The 14,948-nt window shown below is 42.4% G+C and overlaps 1 protein-coding gene across 13 annotated transcripts in view; it reads left to right on the top strand.

Annotated features, from left to right (window-relative positions):
* Positions 1 to 14,948, top strand: part of TENM2 (teneurin transmembrane protein 2) — a 713,065-nt gene that overhangs the window by 483,700 nt on the left and 214,417 nt on the right. For all 13 annotated transcript variants that reach the window (XM_033432114.2, XM_033432113.2, XM_033432112.2 and 10 more), the window contains one exon: positions 11,128 to 11,333. In XM_033432114.2, the coding sequence (XP_033288005.1) occupies positions 11,128 to 11,333 (206 nt within the window). The remainder of the gene's footprint in view (positions 1 to 11,127; positions 11,334 to 14,948) is intronic.

Raw genomic sequence — 14,948 nt, 5'->3', positions numbered from 1 at the left:
CAGGGAGGTTAATCTTATTAAGCAATTACTAGGTAAGTATCCAGCAGAAGCAAATTAAAATGTAAGCAAAACACAGGCATGTGAGTCCCATCTAAGATGGCATATCGATAGAGATTTCATTACCTGGTCTTTAGGAGTGTTTACACTGCTCAGATTTGGAAAGGAGTCTAATAGACAGGGCAGCCTACACACTCTGATATGTTAGTAGAAACAAAGCACTTGATTAATTGGTTGGGAGAATATATGTTCTTTGGGCTTTGTCTTCCCTTTTCCATTTGTTGTTGTTCACGGTTTATTTTTTCTCCATTCTGTCTTTCAATTAAAACTTAATGTGGTTGATTGGGTCGTTGGATTTCACATCAAGGAAGGGGAGCCCACAGACTGCCAGAATCACTCACCATCTCAAGTGTATTTCTATGTTAAAAGGAACGAACTCATACGTCTTCATTACAAGAGCACGGAACACTTTTTCTATAGATCTGGGAGTAGATAAGCCTTGAGAACGAAGATTCAATACAGTGTTCTGACCTGGTCAGATAGCATAAGGGAATCCAGTTTGATTGGCTAGGTCCAGAGGCAAAATATACAAGAACTTTTAAAGGGCGCGTCGTATGTAGCCAATTTGTGCACTGATCTTAAGAAAGAATAAACTCCCAAGTAGAATTTCATGGGTCACTCTCAAAACCTACACTCATTTTACATTCAAGGTGTCCTCTATATCTGGGGTCAGCAAACTGCATCTCATGGACCAAATCTGGCCAGCCACCTGTTTTTGCAAATAAAGATTTATTGGAACACAGCCACGTTCATTCATTGTCCCTGGCTGCTTTTGCACTCTGGCAATGGAATTGAGTAGGGGCAACTGAGCCTAGATGGCCCCCAAAGCCTGAAATATTTACTGTCTGGCCCTTTACAGGAAAAGTTGGCTGACTAGTCTTGATCATGTACAAACCCATTTCTGCTTTCCTTGGACTTGTCTGTAACTACAAGTTGTAGGACACTAGGGAGAAAGACAAAACTCCAATATATCAGTTTTTCCTTCTTGACATAAAGTTGGGTATAATATATTCTCAGATAACTTCGCATTGACAGATGCTCTATACTACAGGGCTCTGGGGTTGGTCTGACTAGATGCAAACACCAGCTCCATCACTAAGGAACTGTGTGGATGTAAACAGGTCATTTGCCCTCCCTCGGCCTCTGAGCCATCATCTGTAAAATGGTACCCCCTCATAAGCTTGCAGTCCCCCATAATGAGATGTCACTTATAGAATATGGTGTGTGATATCAGATACTTAATAAGAGATCCATGAATATTTGTTGTTTTTCCTGACATCATCATAACGTCCCTCGGTCGGTCCATTTAACAAGCCTCCACAGGCTGCCACTTCTTATGAGGTGCTGTATTTTCCAAAGGCGAAGGCTGCCTTCGGAATGTGAAGGTAGACAATCCTACCACTTCATCTTTTTCCTTTACCCTCTAAGAATGGGGACAAACCCTGATGAAGACTTCTTCTTAACCATGTGCTTGATGAGGTCAGTAGGAAGCAGGACTTCCCGTTCCAAAGGGCCAATGTGCAAAAATGAGCTGGCCAGCTCCTTGCAGCGTTATTTGTCTCACTGCAGCTTGAGTTCCATCACTGCCGGCATGTCTGTTTTAAGCCCCACCATTCTCGGTTTATAACTCAGCTGTAAACATTTATTTGTGCCTGGAGCACATTTCTTTCCTACCCTTTGAAAAAAAAATCAGAATTTCCAGATGGTATGCAAGTTGGAAAAAAATGGCAAAGACTGTTATTCTGTTTAGAAACATGTTTTTCTACACTTGCCCTTTCAGCAAAAACTTCATAATGATTTTTACTAGTTGGCTTAATGTATGGTACTAGGAGCCAGATTAGCAGGGAGGTTGGTAATTCTTCCTCTGGCTCTCATCAGCCTCTCAATGAACACAACCCAGGGTTCCAAAATGATCACTTCCCTACATGGGGCTTTTTCAAAGTCGGTGAAGTTCCCCGAAGGACAAGGGGTCATTATGATCGAGCCAGCCATTGAGATACTGCACATCTACTGGCAGGTACACCAACCACCTACATACCAATGCAACAACTCCCCTCATTTTGGAGGCCATGCTATCCTACCGTTGTTACAGATGGGTACCACTTAGTGCATCACATTGGTGGATTTCAGCTTCTGATTGCCCTCCACAAGCCGTTCCCAGTTGCATACTTTCTGTTGTACGTGGCATCATCGTGGCTTGACATAGGTATTAATAAAGAGATCCAGTTTCCCTTCCTGCCACATTCGCCCTTACTTTCATTGGCATGCTTCTCTTTCAGAGAGACCTGCACACCCAGAGCTTGGTCTCTGCTATCTGCTTGGATACGCCTCTCTTTGTCTCTCTTGTATTTAGCCCAGCGTCTGAAATGCAGTCAGCCTAGTGGTTACGTATGTGGGTTTCTGAAACGGTCGGACAGAGCTTTTGATCCCAGCTCTGCCACTTAAGACCTGTGTGATCCGAAGCGAGTCACTTTACTCCTGTGGTCCTCTTGTCTGAAAAACAGGAAAAAAAATCATAAAGGAATCAGGAGACTACGTGGCAAGTTGTAACCACTCGATAAATTTTTTAGCTGCTATAAATAATACTAATAAACTGAACTACTTATTAATACAGAAGCATGTTCACCTGAACAGTCAGATGTATAAATATCTATTAACACCCTGAGTGACAGAGATTTGGCCATTTTTGTCTAAGATGACAAATTGAGGTTTCAAAAGAAAGGCCATGTGTAGTTCTGAGTGCTGAAGGATTTTATAAAAATCATTACTGCTGTGTGATGTTGTGCATACTGTAACAGCCGCAGTGGACGCTCAGGATGGAAGTCTATTCCTGAAGAATAGACAGGCAACAGCCGGGTGAAGGCTGCTGGGCTGCTGCTGACTCAGACGAGCTAGTGAATCTCATGTCTTTAGGAGAATCTTTTCGCCTATCTTCTGGTTAAACAGAATTCACAGATGGTTGTCCTGATTCCCAAATAAATGGAAACGAGGTGTAATGACTGAAGCAATATTCTGAATTCACCTTTATTTGCAATAGATAAAAATATGTGAGGCAGAATAATCTGCAAGGCAGATTTATGCTAGGGTGCCTCCAGAGTTCAGTTTAAGTTTAGGAAGTATTAACATGAGGCTTCATTTCCGTGCTATGACCGTGAGTCCGTTCCCTTTATCACTTGTTTGGGGAATAGTCTTGCTGTTTCCATAAATGAATTATGGCAACATTTTCTGAAATGATTAGCTTCTAATGTGGCTATGGAAGGCTGTTGTTTTGCTCCACATCAGTCTTATTTAACTGGTTGGAATTTTAGGTACGTGTGTCTGAAATAGGCAATCGCTTCACATTTCCATGAGCAATCTTCCGTGGAGTTATAGACGTGGGCTATCCTGTGAAATTGATCATTAGAGTGTTGCTTCTAAAATCCCAGAAATGTCATCTTTAAGCTGGAGATGAACCCGCAGAACCAATGTGTCTTAAGCATCTGCTTCTTAGGGCAAAATGATCACCATCTCCACTTTTCACTGTGCAGCTCGTAGATAGAAAGAAAAGTTGGACGTGGAAGCCACGGCTCTGGGAGATGGAGGCTGGACTCCATCCTGTTTGCCAGGACACCACGCTTGGTCATTGCCTAGAACCCAAGGGTGGTGGCCGGACTCACACAGAATGATTACAGAATGGTGTTAAATTCCTCTGTTCTTGATACTGTCGACGCAAAGACTTCAGGCTGCCTAGATAATGGATAATGGGAAAATGACAGACACCCCAACTTTGATGTTGACCAGAGATTACCTAGCACTACAGTCGATGCTTGCTAAATAGTCGTTGCATGAAAATGTGAGTGAATGACCCACCCAGCCTTGCGTGGCACATTCATGGATCATTGTGAAATAAACACATGGCTGCCTTCCAGTTGCCCGCCTGAGAAGCAGCTAGAGCCCACGTTAACAGCTGCAGTTTGGGTGTTGAACTGGCCTTTGCTTTCTCTGGACGTAGCACTATAATTCATGCAGTAGGTACCCCCCCAGGTCTGCAGATGTATTGACCACTCATTGTGTATTGATTTCAGCTGCTCTGCAAGATGTCTGTTTCATTACAGCCCACTCCAGCCCTGGGCCCTCTTGTAGTTAATAGTGCACTAGGCAGCTGGTACCATAAACTATCAATAAATCATCACATATTTATCCTCCAAATCTGGGATAGTTACAGGTGTTTTGCAGGCAGCACAACAGCTGGATGGAAAGATGTAAAAGTGCCTAGAATTCGCGTCCTGTGTTACTCTGGTTAATCCTCAGAAGCAACCCCATTATACAGAGGAGTAGACAAACTCAGAGAGCGGGAGGGATCAGCCCGCAGGCACACGGCTAGTAGTTCTCAGAGCTGGGATTCAAACCCAGGGCTGACCAGCTCCACATGCAACATTGCCTCCTGAGAACTCAGAACTTCTCAATATGACGACAGCCATCTTGGAGGTAAAGGTAGAAACCATAATTACTTTGTTTCCTTGTTGAGTGACTCTCAATGGCATCCTTTTAGGGGTTAACCATGTTTGTCCTAGAAGAGCTGGCATGGCTCCGGGAGCCCAGGTTCTGATCCTTGTTTGTGGGACTGGGAGCCTGGTCCGGGCTGCTGGCCTCTTTGACCTTGGAGGGCGGCACAGACCTCCTGGACATCAGCCCAGGGATTTGACCTCCAAGGACAGAGTCATGGAGATGGTTCCCCACGCTGGCTGTAGCAATTTACAAAAGGCACCTTTCCTTTTAATCTCTCGGGAGGCAGTATTGGCCTAACTTTTCTCGTCCTTTTATTATTTTTAAAGTTACAGAAGTTATGCCCACCCATTTTGAAGGTTCTTTTTTTTAAAATGTATTTATTTTATTTATTTATATTTTTGGCTGCATTGTGTCTTTGTTGCTGCGCATGGGCTTTCTCTAGTTGTGGCGAGTGGGGGCTACTCTTGGTTGTGGTGCGCGGGCTTCTCATTGCAGTGACTTCTCTTATCGCGGAGCACAGGCTCTAGGCGCACGGGCTTCAGTAGTTGTGGTGCGCGGGCTTCAGTAGTTGTGGCACGCGGGCTCAGTAGTTGTGGCTCGCGGGCTCTAGAGCGCAGGCTCAGTAGTTGTGGCGCACGGGCTTAGTTGCTCTGCGGCATGTGGGATCTTCCCGGACCAGGGCTTGAACCTGTGTCCCCTGCATTGGCAGGTGGATTCTTAACCACTGCGCCACCAAGGAAGCCCTTGAAGCTTCTTTTTTAAGTATGTAGAAAAAGTCTTTTTTCCTTTGGCTGTAAAGGCTATTAGTGTAACAATTGGCGAATTTGAATAAGGTCTATAAATTAGATATATTTGGTTGTATCAATGTTAATTTTCTGTTTGTGATAACTGTACTGTGGTTCTGAAAAAGAATGGCCTTGTTTTTAGGAGAAACACTTGGAAGTATTTCGAGGTAAGGGAGCCACCTGTTTATAACTTAACTCAGTGTTTCAGAAAAAATATATATTTATATACAGAGAGAGAACACAAATGTATGTAACATTTATGGAATCTGGGTGAAGGATATGCAGGAATCTTTGTACCATTGTTTGAAATTTTTCCATAAATCTGAAATTATTTCAAAATGAAAATTTTATATATATTAAAGGTATTTATATGCAGATGTATATATATATGTGTATATATATATATATGGAAAAAGTGAAAACTCTTTGCAAAAGAATAATTCAGTTGCATATGTGGAAAGTTTAGTTTGAAAGCAATCACTGGTTTGTTAAAAGGGATGTTACCTTCACTTTCTGATAACCCCTCCCCCCACGGACACCACATAGGCGTCTTTGTAGCACAAACCCAGAGATGACCCTCCTGACTTGCTCTGTAGACCACAGTAGGCTAAGGTGGAATGCCGCTTAAGGTATCCTTGGGTCCAAACCACTCTTATGGAGATAAGGACAATGAGACCTGGAGAGCTGAACTGCCTAAAACTAGCCAGCTGCTTAGTAACAAGGATGGGAGTTCCACAGAATAGTTCATTTACATCCCTGTTCCTTCCACAAATGGTTCGGCATCATAAAGCATCAGGATTAGGACCCTTACCTCTTGGTTGTTAATCCAATGACCTATACACTAGACTCCAGCTGCCTTGGCTCATTTTTTTTGTTTATAAGACTTTATACAAAAGATAAATTAAGAGTTGACTCATGATTTTTCAGAAGGATTCATAAGGAAGTTTTCTTTAGGTAGTAAATTTCCCCATGGAGCTCTCAAAAGAGAATTTAATTTTTTTTTTTAAAGCCAGTTTCCGTGCAACTTTCCAAAGTAAATCTTTCTTAAGGCTCTCATTTCACCCAGTAGTCACAGGGGTTTTGTTAAAATACCCCATCAGATGGTCCGATAAAACTTGATTCAGTTCAATAAGAATTTATAGATGGGTTGCCAGGTGCAAACCATGGAGAACCCAGAGATGCATTTGTAGCCCTGCCTGACCTCAGGGAGCACAGCGTCTAATAAGAGACACTTAGAAAGGCAAGTAAAATCAACATAGTACCCAACAACAGTGCTGCAGTAAAGTGTAAATGCTATGAAAACGCAGAGAAAGAACCTATTTATCTGGCAGGAGGCAGGGTATAAAGGATAAAAGAGCTTCAGTGTGAAGGTATAGCTGACTGGATCTCAATTTCAGTGTTACTGGGGTGGGATAGGGAGGGTGGGAGGGAGGGAGACATAGGAGGGAAGAGATACGGGAACATATGTATATGTATAGCTGATTCACTTTGTTATAAAGCAGAAGCTAACACACCATTGTGAAGCAATTACACTCCAATAAAGATGTAAAAAATAAATAAATAAACCAGATGCCTGTTACACTGTAAAAAAAAAAAAAAATTCAGTGTTACTAAATAAAGCAGGATTTTCAATAAACTAAGCTAATCAATAAAATAACCAAACAGGCTTCTATAAAGTCCCACCAAAAATCAGTAATGGAAACAGAGCCTGACTCCCAATTTTAAGCTTGTTCCCATAGTTAAGTCTATTCTAGAAGAGTTAGACTCTCCCCTCTCCCTTGATAGATACATACATACATATATACACATATATGCACATATACATGTATATAAATATATACATGCATATCACATATACACACAATGTCTTTTTGAAAATCCTTTACTCCGAAAAGAAAGCCATGGAATATTACTCAGCCATAAAAAGAAGCGAAATTGAGTTATTTGTAGTGAGGTGGATGCACCTAGAGACTGTCATACAGGGTGAAGTAAGTCAGAAAGAGAAAAACAAATACCGTGTGCTAACACATATGTATGGAATCTAGGAAAAAAAAGGGTTCTGAAGAACCTAGGGGCAGGACAGGAATAAAGATGCAGACGTAGAGAATGGACTTGAGGACACGGGCAGGGGGAAGGGTAAGCTGGGACGAAGTGAGAGAGTGGCATGGACTTATATACACTACCAAATGTAAAATAGATAGCTAGTGGGAAGCAGCCGCATAGCACAGGGAGATCAGCTCGGTGCTCTGTGACCACCTAGAGGGGTGGGATAGGGAGGGTGGGAGGGAGACGCAAGAGGGAGGGGATGTGGGGATATATGTATACATATAGCTGACTCACTTTGTTATACAGCAGAAACTAACACACCATTGTAAAGCAATTATACTCCAATGAAGATGGTAAAAAAAAAAAAGCCAGACATTTTCCCTTATCGTTTTTCATTCTTTTATTTAATTCAGTGTAACTAGCATATATTTTGCTATTATTATATGCTAGGGACCTTCTTTGTGTACTTCCATTTGTTACTCTCAGCCTATGAGATAGTTACTATTATTGTTCCCATTTTAACAAAAAGAGAATGAAGACCCAGAGAGGTTAAGCAAATTGCTGGTGGTCACACAACAAGGAAGAACCAGAGCCAGGATTTGAACCCAGTTGTCTGGCTACAAGACGTATACTTCAGCACCCAGGTGCACTGCCTCCTTTGGTGGATGGAACATGAGGGGCGGGGCATCTGAAACCCTGGTGGGGGAGTGTGACTACTGAGAAGTCAGCCTGTACTCATTGGCGGGAGCAGCTAATTACTGACTTCAGTGTCCTGAAGTTGGGGTCTACTGAAAGAAGGGGGACCCCACTACTATAAGAACCAAACCCAGACTTCCCTGGTGGTGGCAGTGGTTAAGAATCCGCCTGCCAATGCAGGGGACACGGGTTTGAGCCCTGGTCCGGGAAGATCCCACATGCCGCGGAGCAACTAAGCCCGTGTGCCACAACTACCGAGTCTGCACTCTAGAGCCCGCGAGGCACAACTACTGAGCCCGTGAGCCACAACTACTGAAGCCCGTGTGCCTAGAGCCCGTGCTCCGCAACAAGAGAAGCCACTGCAATAAGAAGCCCGCACACCGCAACGAAGAGTAGCCCCCACTCGCCACAACTAGAGAAAGCCCGCGTGCAGCAGCAAAGACCCAACGCAGCTAAAAATAAATAAATTTATTAAAAAAAAAAAAAGAATCAACCCCCTGAGGCTCCTTGTCAGAATTTCTCCAGCGCAGCCGCTCCCTGGAAGCCTCTTCGCCACCTCTGGCGTCCTCATTTGGTTTGACATTATCAAAATCCATTTAAGTTTCAACAGCAGATTAGTGGGCTCGTGGGTGCCGATTCCCTGCTACTTTTTCATAGCCTGTCATTAACCCAGCAACCCCTGAAAGCCCAACAGACACGAAAGAAAGCTCATTTTATTAAGTTTAAAGATGAGTGATTTCTTTAGAATTCTTTTTTATTTTTAGTGCATTTCTTTAACTTGTTGCTACACTGTGATTGCTGGGGTTACATTTGGTCTCTATCAGAGACTCCTAAACTATTCTTCCCCAGGGTTGGTTTTTTTTTTTCCTACAGCTCTTCCTTACTGCATCCTTTTTATTGTATCCTTTCCTCCAAAGGCCTTAATTTGGCGAGGAGAGGAGCCCTTCCAAAGCAGCATTTTTAAGTACAAATTCGTTTTTAATTTATAATAATCAGAGCTTCTGATCAACTGGTGATAACAAGTGGTTCCCCCTAGATATGTCATTATGTCAGCAACATAAACAATATGCTTTTGAGGCTTAGAGCCTTACCGATAATAATAATCATGATAGCTAATTTTTATTTAGTGCTTACTTTGTGCCAAAAATTAGTCGAAGAGCTTTGCATGGGTTCACTCATTAAATCCTCCTAACAATGCTATGAAATAAATAATAATAGTGTCCCAATTATACGAGGGAGGGAACTGAGGCACAGAGAATGGATACACTTTACCAAGTATCAAAGCTGGCGTTTGAACCAAGGCAGTCTCAGCCCAGTTTCTGCTCTTACATGCTATGCAGTATTCCTCCCCTACAGGAAAGTACTTCCTATCTGATAGGCAACATAAAAATGTTTGAGGAGCAAACCATCTAAAGAGCTGACCCACGAAGGATTACTAGTTTCTTTTCTTCCTAACAATGTTTTGTGATGGAAGCTTCCAAACTCCTTCCAAACAGGAGCCTGTTCCCTATTCTAGAGGTCGAGGGTTTCTTCTTAAGGTCCAAAGCAGCGTGTCTTCTACTTTATTTTAAGCCCCTGTTTACTTCGTATTTGACCCACTATTGAACTAAATACGGGGAAAAAAATAACTTTACACCCTCAAGTCATTCTGTGGTTTTTCTTTTATAATTTAGATATGGAAAACCTTTAGGGATCCAAGAATGTCACCTCTCCATTTTCCGGAATGAGAAACCGGCACCAAGCATTTATGAGTATTGTCTTGATGCAGTGGCCGGGTGGTAACAGAGCCAGGTCAGCTAAGTCAGAATGCCTCACTCACCTTTCATGCCAGTCTTCTGCAACCTTATGATCTCTCTTGACCATGCACACCTTTCGCAATGGATTGTGGCCAAATACAGATGAATATATTCAGAAGAGTGCGTCCATTACAGAATGCAGGAGGGAGCTGGCGTCCCATCCTTTGCCCATGAGACTGAAGAAGTTTTAGATCCACAAGGCCGCCAAAGTGATCAATCAAAAAGTGAAAAGACCCTCAAACCCAAAATGTCTTCAGTTCTTTCTGGATTTGGTTTCAACTGGTTTAGAAGTTCTCAAGACAATAGGAGATTGTGGTTTTATATTTCCTTTCAAGTTCAGAATCCATTTGAAGGAATCACAAGTGACCTATGTAAAACTAGCTTCCATCAAGGTTTTGTTCCCATTTTAGAGAGAATGATAATGAGGCCCTGAGAGATCAGTTAACTTTTCTTGGGCAACTTCTAGTAACTCCCAGCTTTTTCTTAGTTCTGTGTTCATAAAGGAAACCACCCTCCGAAGTGTAGGAGACCCTGGCTAGTTCGTTGTTATTAAGAAACCCTCTTTTAAAATAGGAATTTCGGGAACTCCTATTATTAAAGTTCTGAAGGTTGCTGAGTATGGGCAACCAGTGGTTCCTATATAAGTGATTTCAAATAACGCAACAGAGATGCACCAGTGTCACCGTGAGAGGGGTGTGGTGTCCACACGGTTCTTAAGTCCCTCCTCTTAAGCGAGGAAGGGGTGACACCCAATGTTGAGTCAGCCTTAGAGCAAGTCAGCATTTTCTGTTGAGTTATTTTGGACTGATGTTTGTTCACTGCTGGCTCTTTTTTATTAATTTATGAGAATGTCAGAGTATATTGGACTTGTTTGTGGCAGGAAAGAATAATTAACAGCTGCAAGAATTAGATCTGGTGCCAAATTAATATCACTCTCCCCTTTCCTACTGATCATTTTACATCCCAGTCACATTTGGAGTTTACATGTACTTATCAGACTCCAGCTCTTATGATAGTTGATCAGTAAAGAGTAATCTCAAGTTTAGCAAGCACTGTGCCAATATTTCAGATGCCCTGGGGTATGAGTTTCTAGGATTATTATTTAAAACCTAGATATTTTAAGTTGTGACCTAAAGAGAAATTTGCCATGGGTTTCACCATCATATATTTTTTAAATACTGGCATATAATCAAACAGAAATGTAGAGCCAACTAATGTGTACACATGTCATGGACTTGGTGTCAATTCCTATCTTCCAGTGCCCTGGTTCTTGAAGAACAGCAGCATAGACAGTGGCGAAGCGGAAGTTGGTCGGCGGGTGACCCAAGAAGTCCCACCTGGCGTGTTTTGGAGATCACAGATTCACATCAGTCAACCCCAGTTCTTAAAGTTCAATATCTCCCTCGGGAAGGATGCTCTCTTCGGTGTTTACATAAGAAGAGGACTTCCACCGTCTCATGCCCAGGTAGGAACATGCTTGATATAGCCATGAGTTTAAAAAAAAAAAAAAAAACACCACTTCACACCCACTAGGATGGTTATAACTAAAGGATGGACAATAACAGTTGGAACCCTCCTGTATGCTTTGTGGGAATGTACAACGGAGGGCCACTGTGGAAGAGAATTCAATGGTTCTTCCAAAAGTTAAACAAAGAATTACAGTATGATCCAGCAGCTCCACTAATAGGTGTATTCCTACAGAGAATTGAAAACTTTATTTCTCATTTAACAATATGCACAAATGTTCATAGCAGTGTTTATTCATAATAGCCCCAAAGTGGAAACAACCCAAATGTCCATCAACGAATGAATGGAGAAACAAAATGTGATCTATCCCTACCATGGGATAGTATTCAAACATAAAAGGGAATGAAATATTTTTTTTAAAAAAGGGGAATGAAATATTGTTACATGCTACAACATGGATGAATCTTGAAAATGTTATGCTAAATGAAAGAAGCCAGATACAGAAGGCTACATATCGTTTGATTCCATTTGTATTGTCTGGAATAGGCAAATCCTTAGAGACAAAAAGGAGATTAGTGATTGTCAGGGGAGAGGGAGGAAAGAATCGGGACTGACTGCTAATACCTTTGGGGTTTCTTTTCGGGGTGATGCAAATGCTCTGAAATTAGATAGCGGTGATGGTTGCACAACATAGTGAATATACTAAAAACTACCAAACTGTAAAGTGGTTAAATTTATGTTACGGGAACTATTTCTCAGAAAAAGAAAACGGTTACCTCCCCACCTGATGACGTCACCTTTGCCAGACCTTTGCTCATCCTTGGGTACTTTTTCTTCAAGGGGTCTAGTTATTTGTTAAAACATCACTAGGAGACATCCCACTGTGTTTGAAAAGAGTGACGTAACATTAACCAAAATTCAGCAACCATTTCTCTGTGGCTTCCCTGTGCTTCCCCTGTACTAAGTGCCTTGGGAAGTGCTTGACACTGCGTAAGTGAGATTATTCCCAGCGTTGGGAATGACAAGATTAGATTAGATTATGGATTTCATTGTTTTTCTTCTCATCCCTCCTTTCATTTTTCCTGGTAGAGATTTTCTTATACATCCCACTTGGGATAAATCCACCCTCATCTAGTTTGGTTTTCTTTTCCAATAAGAATTGTATATCCTAAGGAAAACCAAGCAGTGTTTTCCCGCCTCATTTGCTTTCAAGTCCAGCAAGTATATAAAGAAGTACATTAGGAAAATACACCAGTGGAGGGAAAAACACCCTTAACCACTCATTATATCCAGTCAAAGCTGACCTTTTTAAACATGTGTTGGGAAGGTATTCATCCAGAAAATTCAACTGGAAGAATTTAAAGCTTTAAACCCCTTGGCAAATGCAAAGCAGTCAGGCCACCATTTCTTTGTCCTTAGCTCACAGCAGACATTGCTAATCGATGACTGCACTTTTTCCTCACTAAACTCAGTGCACAGATACCTCCAAGAGAACCCTAAAGGCAGCCACCACCAATTGACTGGTGTTGGCTCTCAAGATGAAATTTATTTGCAGTCCCATCTTTACAGCCTGAAACGATCGATATAAGGGACTAAAAGGACTACTTCTTTTTTGAGCAGGGAGAGCTGTGTAGGTTTATATTAACATACACAGCCCATGCTATAGGGATCAATGTGTAAAGTGGTAATCAATAAGTCCTCCATCCATCCATCCAGAAAAATATTTATTGGTCTAAGCACTGATTATCTAGAGATGAGTTAACGTAGCCCATGACCAAGCAGAACTCTTGTTACAAAAATCACATCTGTCCTTTAAAGAGATTCTCATCAAGAGAAAGAGAAGGATTCAGCTAAGAGGAGTCCCTGAGGCATTTCTGTAACTTCTGGCCAGGTGCAGGGTGCTGGTCTGGGAAGTTATGCAAATTGTTAGGGGGTCTCCCTGACCTTCAGGCTCCACTCTTTCTACTGTAGCATAATGAAAGATTGACAGCAGTGAAATCTACTTGTTGGCATTATTTGAGTAAGTAGGAACATGCCTCTGGGCACAGCTGAGCATAACTTCCCTATCAGCCCCTTGGATGCCAGGAGCTTTGAGGCTGGGGCCGGGGGGGAACCTCTCCCTTTTGACATTGTTCTGAAGCACTGCTATCCCCCTTCGCTTGCATGCTCTGAGCAGAATCATGGAAGGGCCAGCGATCATGGCAAGTCAAGTAGGTAAGCCTCTGAAACTGAGTGATAGTGGACAGCAGGCAGAAACGTACTCTTCCCAGGTTCCCCGCTGTTCTGACATTCAGGACTCAAACCCTCAATGACAATGTCTCTCCTTCTTTTGTGGCTACACCACGCTGTCCATCTCCTGCTAAGCCGGTGATTGTTCTAGTGATCGGCCTCTCAAAATAGCTCCACTCCGGGGACAGCCCCTTCCCATTTCATGGGAAGGGAAATGAATAGGTGTGCACAGAGGGTTGCCGTCCAGCTCCCAGTTTGGGAGTTTAGCATGCGTCGGAGGGTCCGGTAAGCAAGACACGGTGCAGATGCTTAGAATGCACAGGACAGGTACAATACAGGGGCGCTTCTTAAAAAAAGAAAGAGAGGAGAAGACGACTCCCCACGCATTCTCATGATCATTCGCTATCATAACGTGCCTTCGTGTCCATTTGATGAGCTACGTTTCCTGGAGGAGATGGAGCTTAGCCCCTCGCAGTGATAGGTGACTAACTCACGTCTCAAACCATTATAGAATTTTTCATTTCTATTGGTATATCCTATCAAGGAACATACGTTCTATGGGGATTGGCAGGCTAGCCAAGGTGACTCATTTGAGCTGAAAAGAGAGAAAGAGGAAGAAGTGGGGAGGGGGAGGAATATGAAATTCTCTTGGCTGCATTGCATGAATGGCTGTGCTTAAATTTTATTGAGTATCATGCTCTGACCAAGTGCCTACAAGATTTGGTATCCTTGTCCAAGGATATTAAATACAGGGGAGAATCCTTTCTTACCTGTTTAAATTTCCCAAAGAATCAGAGTCTGTCCCAGTTGACTTTTTGAACGTGGCTTTCTACAGCGATACAGTACAGAGGTAGCATGGCATAGGGGAGAAGGTCCTGGAATTAGAAAACTGAGGATGGAGTCCCTGCTACGTGCTAACCAGGTGTCCTCGGACATGCGCCTTAACCTCTCTTAGCCTCAGTTTCCCTGTCTACCTGTGTTCCCTGCCTCACAGTGTTGCTATAATTACACTACCCCTACCACAACAAAGGGAGGATGGGAAAACACTCTGCAAACAGAAGCACAATATAAAGATATGGTACACTAGTGTTTCACTGTACTTAGAAATCCTGCGTGGCCCTAGTCAATACTGTCTGTCGATAAGCAATGATGTAAATATAGGTTTTTAAAATAAAATTAATTTTCTCATTTTTTTCTTCTTATCAAAGGACAAATTGTTTTCATTACAGAAAAATTTTAAAAGCACAGAAAAACAAAAGGAAGTAAAAACACCCGTAATTGGAAGCAGTCCCCTTTTGCTGAATAGTTATGTAGTGTTTTTGCTATAGTAAAAGGTTATCAGTGGCACGGGCTTCCCTGGTGGCGCAGTGGTTGAGAGTCCACC

This window comes from Orcinus orca, chromosome 3, assembly GCF_937001465.1.
Source record: "Orcinus orca chromosome 3, mOrcOrc1.1, whole genome shotgun sequence".
Taxonomy (NCBI): Eukaryota; Metazoa; Chordata; class Mammalia; order Artiodactyla; family Delphinidae; genus Orcinus; species Orcinus orca.
Note: the sequence above shows the minus strand (reverse complement) of the source record. Positions and strands in the feature narration are given on the sequence as shown.